We start from the raw sequence: 13291 nt of genomic DNA, 5'->3' as shown, positions 1-13291 counted from the left end.
GAGTCATTGTTTTCATACCATCCCACCCCTGACAGCTCTGCAGCCCAAGCTTTTCTGACACCGGAATTTCAGCACTTCATGGTTTGCTTAGTAATGCCACCTGATGATAGATTCATTGACCTAAAAATGAAATCCATGGCTTGCAGTGGGAGAGTTTACTACCACAAAGCAGCCTCAGATCTATTCTTGAATTTACACATAAACATTAATGAGAGAAGTAAAGACTGGAAAACTCAATTTCAAACAGAATTCACAGTCAATTTGCAAATCCTCTATAAAAGGCTCTATGGGGAAAGTGAGTATGACAATTAAGATATCCTGACCATAGATGAGGCATTTTGAGTCTGCTCTCTGATTCACTTGTACTAAAAGGAACATTATGCACCAAAGGATTTCCATAGGAGCTTCCTCCAGCACTTCATCCTTACAGCAGAAGGGGCAGCAGCACCTCCTTGTGCCTTCCAGAAGGAATTTCACTACTGAACTTAAAAACGTGCTGGCACTGACAACAGAGTAGGTACATCCCTGTGTCCTGCTGTGCTTTACAAAGCAATTTAGTCACAGTAATAAAGTCGTGGCATTTCTAGAGCAAATCTCATACAGATGAATATTCCAGAGCACAACAGACATGGCCTGCACGCTTCCTCTACTGATGGGAAAGGGAGTCAGCCATCATCACTCAGTAATTCTTGGCTCTTCTGTTGGGTTAAGAACTCCTTCCTCACTGGGCACTCAGTTAGAAAAAGAAGAAAGCTGAAACTATGTAGATAAAGGGTATTTGAATGTTGGCATACTAACCACCAAAGAGCCCTTCCCTCCCAGCGTCTAATTGCAATCCAGCTCTGGCAACTATACCAGTTATTTAAGAACAATGAAGGTTTTCAGCTGACTTTTAATGCAATTTGAAACTGGATGATGGCCAGCAATGTAACATTTGATCCTGAAGCACAGCTGCGGGCAGAGTTATCTGGATGAGTTTTGCCAGCTTAAACAATTGCCAAAAAAACAAGTTTCTGAGCAATGTTTACAGTCTGCAAATCACCAAATGTGACTCTGACCAGGACTTTTCAACTTGTACCCAAGTTTGTGCTCAGTGATTGAAATCTCGTGTCCAAGAAGACCAAGGAAAAACAGCAGTAGAACAGAGAGAAACATGGTTTGGGGACCATTTTGCATTGGTACAGATGACCCATGGTACACAGCACAGAATTAGGAACGAGACAGCCTTGCTCAATGAACCTGCCTCTCTGCTGACTCACTGTGTCCCTGGGCAAGTCATTTCAGCTCTCTGCTCATCAGTTTGCAGGTTTCCCACCAGTTACACCTAAATGATCTTCTCACGTCTCAAGTTGGAACTTGGGTAGGATTCAGATACAAAGGAAGACAGGAACTTTTGGAATTTCACTCTGATACTCTGTTCTAATCTCTCGAGGACTTCCACTACAGCAGCTAGCCCTGTGGCCTTAGACCAGTGTACAAGGACAACTTACACAGCAATTCAAATTTTAGAGCATTAGGTTCAGGATTTTCACCTTCATTCTCAAGGATTAGAAACCAAGTTTAAGCCTTTTTAACTGATCTTCCTGCTCTTCATCTTATCTTTCCTCTTGTGGAACTCCTGTTCACAAATGCTATTAAGCTTGCAGCACGTGGACAGGCTGCTGCATCCAAACAGAATCCCTTGGTTTAACAACACTCCACAGAGTTGCTCAGATGTATGATCAGTTTGAGACAGGCCAGTCCAAAGGAGAGATGAGACACCTGCCTGAATTCCTTCTGTAAGCTCACACCTGCTGGCTTAGCACTGCTTCATTTCTAGAAGCCAAGGTCTAACTGTACAAAGCTTTACAAAATTAAAGCAACTTGCTAAATAACCCTTTGGGGAAAGTTATGTATTTTTCCCATTTGCTTGCTCTATATTAAGGCTACAAAAATCACATCATATGACACTCAAAACAGAAATGCATAACTCTGAGTTAAAAGCTGAGAAGCAGCTCTTTGAAGACAGGAAAAGTGGGTATTTAAGAAACCACCAGAGCATGGAAGCCAGATTGACAGTTAATTAGCAAATGAAGACATTGCAATGGTGGATGATTCTGCTGTGAACCTTCTGGCTCTGGTTACTTTACAAAGAAACAAAGGCTGGCGTAGTGCATCCCAGCAAAAGGTTCCTCCATACTGTAGCCTTGGGTAAAATACCCAAGTTTTATGCTTTCTTTCCCCATCAAAAAGTCTTTAACTGTGATTAAACCAATGAGATCTACACATCCAAAGTTGAGCACAGCCACGGATAGCAGCATGTCCTTCAATTCCCATTGATTTGGGGAGAGGAGGAGGAGAAGCTGTGTGCCTCAGCATGGATACTATTAGTAGCTCAAAGGATTGGGCCTCAGCTACCCTTATAAGACAGATCATGGAAACTCTGCTAAGCTTCCAGCACCTGACTGAGCAAAGCATGAACCTACCTGTTTCGCCCTGTCCATGGCAATCATTCAGTTCAGCCAGGAGCTGGTTGAAGTCATCCTGATGAGCAATCCAGTTGTCCTGTAAATATCACCCACATGAACACAAAGCAACAGTTTTCAGACGGAACAGAAGTTTCACTAAAGCAGGCATTAAAAAAAACAATGCTTTCCAAGAAGTAACTTAATTACATATACTGGATTCTTGGTGGGAGGGACCCCCTGAAGCTCCACAGGTGGCAAATACTAACAACAGCTTGCTATAGTTACTCAAAAGTGCAGAACTGATAAGGGTTGTGTTTGTAAGCTTTTAAACAATGCTGAGGTGCTGTTGGCTCCGCATGTCCCAGACTGCATGAGATGTTTTCAACAGTAGGCAGGAAATACTAGTGTGATTTTCCAGCAGTTACTTAAGTTGTTGATTTTGTTGATTCTGAGACAAGCACCTTTTTAGAAGCACATTCTGCTCTCCCCACATGTACCTGAACTCTAGTCAGCAAGGTGACTGCATCAGGAAGAGGGAAAGAAAACATAAAACTAGGCTAGGTGAAAGATATATGGAGGAAGCAAGTATTTTGTAGAACGGCCTGGGTTGCAAAGGCCCACAATGCTCATCCAGTTCCAACCCCCTGCTGTGTGCAGGTCACCAACCAGCAGCCCAGGCTGCCCACAGCCACATCCAGCCTGGCCTTGAATGCCTGCAGGGATGGGGCATCCACAGCCTCCTTGGGCAACCTGTGCCAGTGATTTAGAGCAAGAACTCTCTGAACAGCTCTGATAATTCACTTTAACTTTCCCAAACAGATATTTATTCCCCAACCACTGAACAGAGCCTAAATAAATTTTAGGTCAAGAGTCTCTGCAGAGAAGTTCATATAGGTGCATGCTGCCACTAGGTGTGACAACAGATTTCACTAACATCCCATTACAAAAATCATGCCTTACCTAAAAAAGAAGCCACATCTCCTTACCTGGGTTTAGCACTCACCTCATACTTGATGGATGCTCCTAACCCCAGCATGTTGTTTTTCACCTGGACCTTGATATGTTCTGTATTTCCTTGCTCCTGAGCTCCAAGACCCTAATGAGGATTGAAGAATAAAAACATAAGGGTTTTCCAGCAGTGACTAAGCAACTAGAGCTGCTGTACTGAAGACATTTTGCAATGAAATATAGCAAGAAACCACAAGTTACTATTTATTCGCTTGCCTGCAACTGAATTCATTCACGGGCATCAGCATACATGAGATATTAAGTATTTTTAATTTATTACTTAAGCCTCCAGCAAAATACCATAAACACTAAAATAACATCATTAAGCAGTAGGTGATTAATCAGGAAGCCACCTGACATTCCTAGGCAAGTCCAAAGTGTTTACAATTTTAAAACAAGACACTACATAAAAAGAACATGCCTCTCATCAAAACCACCTCCGCCATTGCGAAGGCAGTTGTGTAACAGCTACAAGACAGCTGCCTCACAGAACTTAAAAAGCAGAATTAATTTATATTAAAGTGGGTGAGAGGAAGTGGAAGGATCAGACTGGAGCTAGCAGGTCATTAGCAACTTTCTCCATCCTGTGTACACTCGTAATTTGGTGAAGATATTGGAGCAAACAAATGATGGTTTTGTCTATCCTAAATAAATGCAAGCATTCCAACCTGGGAAACAGTCTCCAGACCCAGTATTATGTTTCTTAATTGTACAACCAGGAAAAAAAACAAGATGAGGCAGTATTCCTGCTATCTGCTTTTCTCTCATTAAGATATAACAAATATACACGCATGGGTCTGATGGAATGGTGGAATGAAGTCCTGTGGATAAAGCATGTACCCATGCAGTATGTGAAGCAACAAGTAATGTTTGAATAAGGCTGCAGTCTTTTTTAGTCAGAGGGGTAGAAGACCTACCCTGAAGCTTCTGCTAACAAAAAAGTATGGAAACAAGCAGAGCACTTGGCTACACATCTCACCCTGACCCAATTCCAATACAACTAATAACAGGACTAACATAATCAGCTTAATTTCAGAGCGCAGACGGGCTTTTACCCCTTACCTCGATCAAGCTATGGCTCCATTTGTCTGAGTTTGCAGCAGAACAGGGTCATAAATCCCTCTAGTACAACTATAAGTGTTGTAGAAGAAGATTTAGTAGCTCATGCAGGAAACTTATTGTCAAAAAGGTGGGGGGGGAATGACAGAGAACACCACAAGGCCCTCCTTCCATACCCTGACACAATGTGTTCATATCAGTAAAGGCATTAACTATGTTGAGAGGAACTGGCAGCCTGAATAATAATCAGTACTTTTTCTACTCTGGTTCATATACCTATTTTAGTCTTGCACACAAAACAGCCACGCATACAAGCTGATGTAACAGTGCTCAGTCCCACACTTTGTTAACAATTCATTCTAATGCCTACAGACAGGCAGGCAGAAGCCAGATCTATACTATGTCAGCTATGCTGCTAACTGAGGCAACACTGAGAAATTCAAGGGTAGCCTTATTTTTCCTTACTCTTAATTTTTAATACATTCACAGTATGGAAAACAGCCCTAACTTTGTTCATTTTAAAAGGGAACGGAGGAGATGTAGAAGAAGAATTAAATAAACAGCATGGGAGAGGTTCTATGTGTTTGTTTCACTAAGCGTGCTTGATTCACAGGCCCAAATCTCAGCTTTGCTGAGGCACCTTTGTGGAAGTTAAACTGCTTTTAAGTGGCAGCAGAAATGTCTGCAGCTGTCTACGCTGACCTGGAGATTATTCTTAGCACCAGCAACCAGTCACCTCATACCACAGGTACATGCTGGATCTGGGAGGGAATACAGCTCATGTAACATTGCATTTTGTACAAAGATCAGAAGTAACCTTTAAAAACACATGAAGGACTACAGCAGAACTTGTTTCTTCTTTCACAAGTAGAAACAGCCAGGGAGAGAACTGAGGGCATGAAAGCAACTTAAAGCCTTCTCTAAAATTACTTGATTTAACATTATCTTGTCAAAGAGAGGGGAGAACTCTTTATAAGGGCAGATAATGGCAGGACAAGGGGAAATGGTTTTAAGCTGAAGGAGGGAAGATTTAGGTTGGATGTCAGGGGGAAGTTCTTTATCATGAGAGTGGTGAGGTGCTGGAAGAGCTGCCCAGAGAGGCTGTGGATGCCCCGTCCATCCCTGGAGGTGTTCAAGGCCAGGTTGGATGGGGCCCTGGGCAGCCTGATCTGTTATTAGTTAGATATGGAGGTTGAGGCCTCCAGCAGGGGGGTTGGAGTTTGATGATCCTTGGAGATCACTTCCAACCTAAACCATTCTGTAGTTCTATGAGAAAAGCTGATTCTATAAGAGAAGTAAGACAGGCACAAGCTAGCAAATATCTTTGTAAGAAATTATAGAAATCTAACATTGCTCAGATTCTCTGTGTTCTTAGCAGGCTTACGAGAATAAACTAAATAAGAATCATAGAATCATAGAATGGCCTGTGTTGAAAAGGACTACAATGATCTTCAAGTTTCAACCCCCCTGTCATGGACAGGGTCACCAACCACCAGACCAGGCTGCCCAGAGCCACATCCAGCCTGGTACACCAGAATACCACAGCTGTTTTAAACACTGGGACCAACATACCCCAGTAGCCCTCTACCCCTTATTATTTTTGTTTCCTTTCTTAAAAAAATTTTTAGTTCAGGAACAACAGACACAACCCTTCAGCCACAGAGCTCTCCTGACCATACCTTTCCTTTGGACCAGCCCATCTTTTCCAGCATCTTCTGTCCAAATTTAGATTCATCTTTACTCCAAGCACTGTTTCGTGGATCCACAGACCACTTTTGTCTTCTACGGGCTAAGACAGAAAGGAAAAAAAAAATCATATGGGCTCTGTCTACATTTCCACAGTGTTCCAAGAATTTAGTCAACTCAAGAAAAGCCTTCAATCCAAAGAAACAACTTATGCCACACCAATCATACATTTTTGGAGTTTAGTTTTACTGAATGAGATACTAAAAAAAAAAAAAAAGTCCAGTGAAAGCTTTTAATACAAAGAATGCCTAAATAAAACATCATAGATTCATACCATAGAATAGTTTGGGTTCGAGGGACCCCTAAAGATCACCCAGTTCCAGCCCTCTGCTATAGGCAGAGGCACCTCCTTCTAGCCCAGGTTGCTCACAGCCTCATTCAGCCTGGCCTGGAATGCTTCCAGGAAGGGGGCATCCACAGCCTTGCTGGGCAACCTGTTCAGTGTCCTCAGGGTAAAGAATGGGACTTCAGTGCAAGCTTTCCCAGTACTGGACAAGTGTCCATTGCCCATCCTTTATTTTCTCCAGGAGTTTTAAGATTGGGTATCATTTACAAAAGCGAAGTTGAAAAATCAAACTGAAGTGACTGGAGAAACTGAACCGCAGGACACAAATTAGAGGGGTTTCATCTGCCACAAAATGGCTTATTCAGAAACTGAAGAGTCACCGGAAACTCCCACAGGTGTTAAGAGATGCAACTTAGAATCAAGGCTCCTTTTTCCTATGTATACCATTAATGAAACTACAGTCCCTCAGGCCCACGTGCGTGAGCTTGTCTGTATCATCAGGAATAGCTTCTTTGAAACCGAGGAAGAAAAAAGTTAGCACAGTTAACCAGTCACTAAGCGTGCACCTAAACACATGCAGGAAGAGAACAGAAATAAACAAGGCAAAGAATGGGAGACAGGAAGATTACAAACTTCATTAAACACGATGGGAAACGGTGGATCAAAAATGACCGATTAACCCAAGGCCGCTGCGAGTCAGCAAGAAGCCAAGTCCACAGGGGCACTTCCAACATAATCAGGAAATCATCTCTTCCTAAAGTGCAACGCTTGGGATTTAGGCCAGAGGGAGAAAATATTACAGGTATATTCAACTCGTTGGCTGCTCGGTCTTGGTTCAGAACTAAAACTGGCAGAATGTAGGATGGCGGTGCTTTTTTAACATACTTTTGAAGCTCAAAATAAGTACTGCAAGGCAGACCCACAAAAAATAACGGTCTGATAAAGAATTTCATAAAAGCTCTAATGGTTCATAAAAAGATTTTATGGTGTGTTAAATGACTTAGTGCTGTGAGAGGAATCCAAAAGCACTTAATTAGTTCATTTCTCTAAGGGAAAACGATGACCAGAACCATCCAATACATGCCCTGTCTGCAGAGGAGCCACTGGGGACTGTGATTTTAAACAGACCCAAGCAAATCCAGGTTCCCTGCTGTGTCTCCGAGGCCAAACATTCTGGTTTCCTCAGGCAGAGTTTGCTCATGTGTTGCTGTGTTTGAAATACTGAGTTAGAAATTGGGGACAATTAACATGTTCTGTCATCTTCCTTCACCCAAGAAGCATATTAAGGACTCCAGTTTCCACTCATTTATGGGGAAGAACATTGTTTTGTTTTGTTTTTTAAATCTAGTTTAACATTTTCAGCCTGCTTATCTTCTGTTGTGCTGTCCATAACTTGGCTCCCAGGTGGTGACTCTGCAAAACCCAGAACATTCAATTCAATGCAGTCCTTACCATTACAAAGCCACTCTGTGTATCTCAGGACTTGTCTGCACAGCAGAGCTAATCTGTGTCAACCGAATGCATGAATTTAAACTAAATTTCAAACTGAATTGTTTTATGCAGTTCATCTCATCCACTTTACATACTAATCTCTATTAATTCTCCTGAATATCCCTCTGCAGAGAAATCCTAAGATGTTTTACTCCCAGGAGGACCCTGGCAACAAAACACAGCAGCACCTAACACTGAGATTTCTCAAGTTTGAAATGTTCACCAGATCCTCCTTTTCTCAACAGTTTCAATCTGTGAATTTCTAATCCCATGGCTACTGTTCTAGGATTCATCCTCACAATTCTGCCAGGTCAACACGCTCATTTTCATATGTGCTAAGCTACATGTAAGCAGCTTCCTTTACTTTCCTACATCTTCAAAATATATTTAAGAAAACTAGAACCACCTTCATGCCACACACAGCAACCATCAGATTTCATGAGAAATGTTTGTTCACCAATTACTTTTAAGAGCATGGAAGGAAACAGTCTAATAGCTTCCAGCCAGAAAATTCAGAATTTAGCACAGATGTCCTGAGCTGCTCTCAGAGTGATGCTTGAGATGGTATTGCAACTGTGGGTGAGCAGCACCATCCAGTGGAGAAACGCGACATTTCTTCGGATGCATTGCTCAGATACCCAGCTCTTACCAGTTAATAAACCCTTCCACCAAAACTAATTCTGTGCCAAGAGCATTAAAAACTATTTCTGAAAGTTTCCTAGCAGCTCTGATCTAAACCACAGGAGGTGAACAACTGTTTACATGGGTTGATGGAGACAGGACAAGGGAGAATGGTTTTAAACTGAGGCAAGGCAGAGGGTGGTGAGGCACTGGAACAGGATGCCCAAGGAGGCTGTGGATGCCCCATCCCTGCAGGCATTCAAGGCCAGGCTGGATGTGGCTCTGGGCAGCCTGGGCTGCTGGTTGGTGACCTGCACACAGCAGGGGGTTGGAACTGGATGAGCATTGTGGGCCTTTGCAACCCATGCTGTTCTATGATTCAAAGAAAAACAACTCCACAAAGGTGACTCTCAGCAACAAGATTTGTTTTTTGCAGCAACTGATTTTAGAATTCATTAAATACAGAAGCAATCCTGACTACAGAATTACTACTGAAACTGGAATCACTTGAGTTGGAAGGGACCCTTTTAAAGGCCATCTGTTCGACTCTGCACTGAACAGGGTCACCCACAGCTCCATCAGTGCTCAGAGCCCCTCCAGCCTGACTTTGGCTGTCTGCAGGGATGGGGCACCACCGCCTCTCTTGAGTAACCTGCATCAGTGCATAAATGCCCAAATAAAATTTTGAAAAAAACTTACCAACAAAGTTTACAACTAAAACAACCCAAAAACTACGTGTAGTTTTATTTCCCTCCATTCACATCTGCGCTTTCTAGTGGGATTGGTTCTTGTGGCTTCACATTAAGGGTGTCCCGACACCACAAAGCTTACTGAAAACTCTCAAGGATAGAGAATTATAGATTGATAGAATGGTTGGGTTGGAAAAAAACTTAAAGCCCATCCATTCCCAACCCCTGCCATGGGCTGGGTGCCTCCAGCTCAGGCTGCCCAGTGCCCATCCACGGCCTCGGGCACCTCCAGGGATGAGGCACCCACAGCTCTGTGGTCTGTTTGAAGAGAAGGCAGTAAAAGCAATTGAATTCTTCTTGGGGCTGCTCAGCCCACAGCTAGGGGGGGCTCAGGGAGTCCCACCGTGCCCATAAATCCCCAAGGGAGATACAAGGGGGCAGGGAGCAGAGAGTGATGGGGCTGCCCCCTAGGGACCCCCCTTTCGAGCCTACAACTTAGCCTCGATATTGGCAGCAAGAAGCTGAGCGAAGCTGAGCAAATCCTGCCTGCCTCCCGCCCAACACCCCACAGGACTGCCGCCCTCCCGCCACCATCGCAGCGCTGCCGCACTCACGCTCTGCCAGCATCGCCATCTTGGGGGCTTTCCTCTGCGCGGCGCGTGTGACGAGACGCCATCCCGTCCGCTCCAACCTCCTACTTGCCACCTTTTTATTTTATTTTTTTTTTTTTTGAAGCGTTCTAACATCCTGTGGAAGATATAAACGTATATCTTTGATTCGTTCCCGAGCTGCTTTTCCGCGTTTCCTCTTCGCGTGCAGGCACTGACTCGGACAGCTGGCGGGGCAGCAGCCATGGCCGCCTGCGCGCAGCCCCGTGTGAGGGCTTGGTCCTTCTGCGCTTCTTGGTTGAAGTGCAGCACCTAAAACAAGACACGCACATGGCTGCTGAGTTCTTCAGAGCTCTCAGCAGAAGTGGCCTCTGTCCCTGGCTGCGTTTTGTACCTGAATGTCACCTTAGGTGCTCTAAGCCCTTTCACTCTGGAAAAGATTCCGAGGTCCAGCCCCAGCCCACCCCGCCATGCCCACTGCATCCCTCAGTTCTGGAACACCTCCAGGGATGATGACCCCACCTGCAGCTGTGCCACTGCATCATCGCTCTTTAGGAGAAGAAATTCTTCCTAATATCGAAACAGAACCGCACCGACACAACTGAAAGCCCCTACATCTCATCCTATTAAAGCATCTGCCCCAGTTCCTCCTTTTGGAAAAGGGTATCAAGTTAATCCTTTGATAGTTTTCTAGGCCCACATTAAGCCTTCAGAAATTCTCTCAGCATGTGCTCTCACCAGACTTTCCTATCAGTTTTCTAAATAGTTTCAGGTCATGTTTGTCAGGCTTGACGGGTGGGAAAAACAAATAAATGCTTTCCAGTCCTTCACTACTTGAGACAGAGATCTTTTGCCTCCCTTGTTAATTTCGTTAGCCACTTGATTGCATCTAATCAATGCAGTGAATTCAGTGGATGAATCACCTTCTGAGTTCCCTTTCTGCTGCATGGGGGATTAACCTTGCCTTTGGCCTTTCTCTTACACCTGCTGTGTTAAAGTTATGCCCCTGCTGTTTATATCTCATTCAGTGCCTTAAATTATCTCACTTTGTCTCTTATGCTCATATGATATAAGCTTAAAAAAAGTTGGCCTAATGTTTTGTTGTGTCCTTCTGGTTTGCAGGTGGGTGTTATGCACTTGAGTACTTATTAGTGTCATGTTAATGAATAACTGTCTTTAATTGATAGACCAGGCTTCTAAGAGTCTGTCTGCTAATTTTGAGCTTACTGGGTTTTATCTCAAATCTATCCATTTGATTTGGCTCCTCTACTGTGCAGTCTTGGGAAGAAGAATCCTCATTCACACCTGAAAAAACAAAACAAAACAGGTTTGTAGCACCTCTCACTTATAATTTTCCTGTTGTAGGAAATTCCTGGTAAACGAATCAATGCTGGAAAGCCCCCCTTCCTTTTTTTCTCCTGTCCTAACAAAATTTATGTGCACCAGAGATCTGTCCACAGCATGGACAACCTCACTTCCCTGAACTTCTTACTTTAAGCAAACTGGACATTCGTAAGTCTGTCCATAATCGGATGCATCCACAAGTGTTGAGGGAATGGGCAGATAGAGATTGCAAGGCCACTCTGTAATCTTTGGTTGATCACGGCAAATGGGAGAAATGCCCAAAGATTGGAGGAAACTCCTTCCTGTCTTCAAGAAGGAGGATGTGGGGAACTACAAGCTGGTCAGCCTCAGCTGGGAAGCTGATGGAACAGCTCATCCTGGAAGCCATTCCCAAGCACAGGAAGAGGAACATAATGAGGAGGGGAAGGCATGCGTAGCAAACCTGATAAGCTTCCATAATGAAATGACCAGCCTGACAGATGAGGAGGGAGCAGTGGATATTGCCTTCCTTGGCAAGGCCTTTGATGCTGTCCCTCATAAAAACCTTATAGATGATCTGTTGTCACCCGTGACCATAAATACCTGAAGGGAGGTTGCAAAGTGAGTGGGCTCTGCTCAGTGGTGCCCAGTGCCAGGCCCAGGGACACTGGGCACAGGCTGGAGCCTAACAGCTCCCCCTGCTCAGTGGAAGCACTGCTGTGTTGGGTGGGTGCTGGAGCTCTGGCACAGGGACCAGGGAGGTGTGAGGGCTCCTCCTTGGTCTCCCAAAGCTCCTGGCAGTGCATCTGCTCACTCTGCTCTGAGTGGCCCTGCTGGGGCAGGAGGAGACCAGAGGTGTCTTCAGCTTTACCCATTTAGTGATTCTATGTGATTCTGTACAAAGCAGTCCTGTAACCTGAAGTGCTGAAGGTGCTCATCTATCTTCTAACACAGAGGGAATTTAGATATCCAGGTGATTTTCTGGTTAGTACAAGCTGAATCCCATCAACCTTGCTCTTTTCTGAATTGCTTGTCACCATGAGTTGGGATTCTGCTACTTCTCAGAAGTCATCTGCCCCCGTGGCTGCTTTCTAGTGCTCTAGAAATGCACCTAGGTCGTGCATCAGGATCTTCCTCTGTCTTTATCACTGCCCAGGATCTCTCTGTGCTTATCATCTGTATCTTAGATGTGTGACGTATCCTCACCTCCATTGTCCTCCTACCTGTGTTTCCCAAAAAAAGTATTCCTCTCCACAGCAATAGCCATTTCTAAGTATTATGGCTCTAATGTCTCTTTTAAACCAATTAAATAGTGATGTCATCCATGAGTTTAGTGTCCAATTAGTCATCAGATCGCATGAGCTATTTCACACCAGCCAAATTCTGCTTGCTTTTTTTTTTTATTTTATTCTGGAGAGGTGTAAGTCTCTTAAGTGAGAGGATTGGTGTAATATTTGATCACTCCAATAGATAGCAGCATTACACACATTTGAGTGAGCTTCATTGTGCTCTAAAGGCATTGCTCGCAGTGCAAGATTGGAAGTAATTTCTATTAAAGGATGACTTCAATGTTGAGCTTTATTGCTCATTTGTTTTTGAAACAATATTTGACTGCATCAGAGTATGTTTGCTTCCAAAACTGTTATTCCCCTGCTTGCTATGAATCAAAGCTAAACAAATATATGAGACCTGCTATAATTGTTGCTGCCTGTATTTAAGTTGCAGTAGGCTCAAGGTCAAGATCCAGATTGTTCTGTACAGATGTACACAGGTATCACAAATCACAGGCTTGATGTTCTGATCCTGAAAATATTTAAGTACATTCAAACACGTAAAAGGACATTGAAATTAGGTACAAAAGAGGAAGGTTTAATCTGAAAGTGATTACTGCAATTCACAATGAATAAAAGCTGGCTTCACAAAATGGGAAAATATATGTATTTATGTATATATACTACCTTCTAAGAGAAAGAGCAGCTGATATGGATGGTTATAGCCCTCTATAATACGTAA

At 43.7% G+C, this 13291-nt stretch overlaps 1 protein-coding gene across 1 annotated transcript in view; it reads right to left on the bottom strand.

Moving 5' to 3' along the window:
• The window catches only part of PINX1 (PIN2 (TERF1) interacting telomerase inhibitor 1), a 58914-nt gene extending 48872 nt beyond the window's left edge, over positions 1 to 10042 (bottom strand). Inside the window, exons 1-4 of the mRNA XM_042832623.1 lie at positions 9962 to 10042; positions 6194 to 6303; positions 3451 to 3543; positions 2466 to 2544 (exon numbers count right to left, since the gene is read on the bottom strand). Of these exons, the coding sequence (XP_042688557.1) occupies positions 2466 to 2544; positions 3451 to 3543; positions 6194 to 6303; positions 9962 to 9980 (301 nt within the window). The 5' untranslated portion in view covers positions 9981 to 10042. The remainder of the gene's footprint in view (positions 1 to 2465; positions 2545 to 3450; positions 3544 to 6193; positions 6304 to 9961) is intronic.
• Between the last annotated feature and the right edge of the window lie 3249 nt (positions 10043 to 13291).

Source organism: Centrocercus urophasianus, unplaced genomic scaffold, assembly GCF_019232065.1.
Source record: "Centrocercus urophasianus isolate 14NV4802_14NV808 unplaced genomic scaffold, USGS_Curo_1.0 seq_39, whole genome shotgun sequence".
Classification (NCBI taxonomy): domain Eukaryota; kingdom Metazoa; phylum Chordata; class Aves; order Galliformes; family Phasianidae; genus Centrocercus; species Centrocercus urophasianus.
The sequence above is the reverse complement of the archived record's forward strand: the minus strand, read 5'-3'. Positions and strand labels throughout refer to the sequence as shown.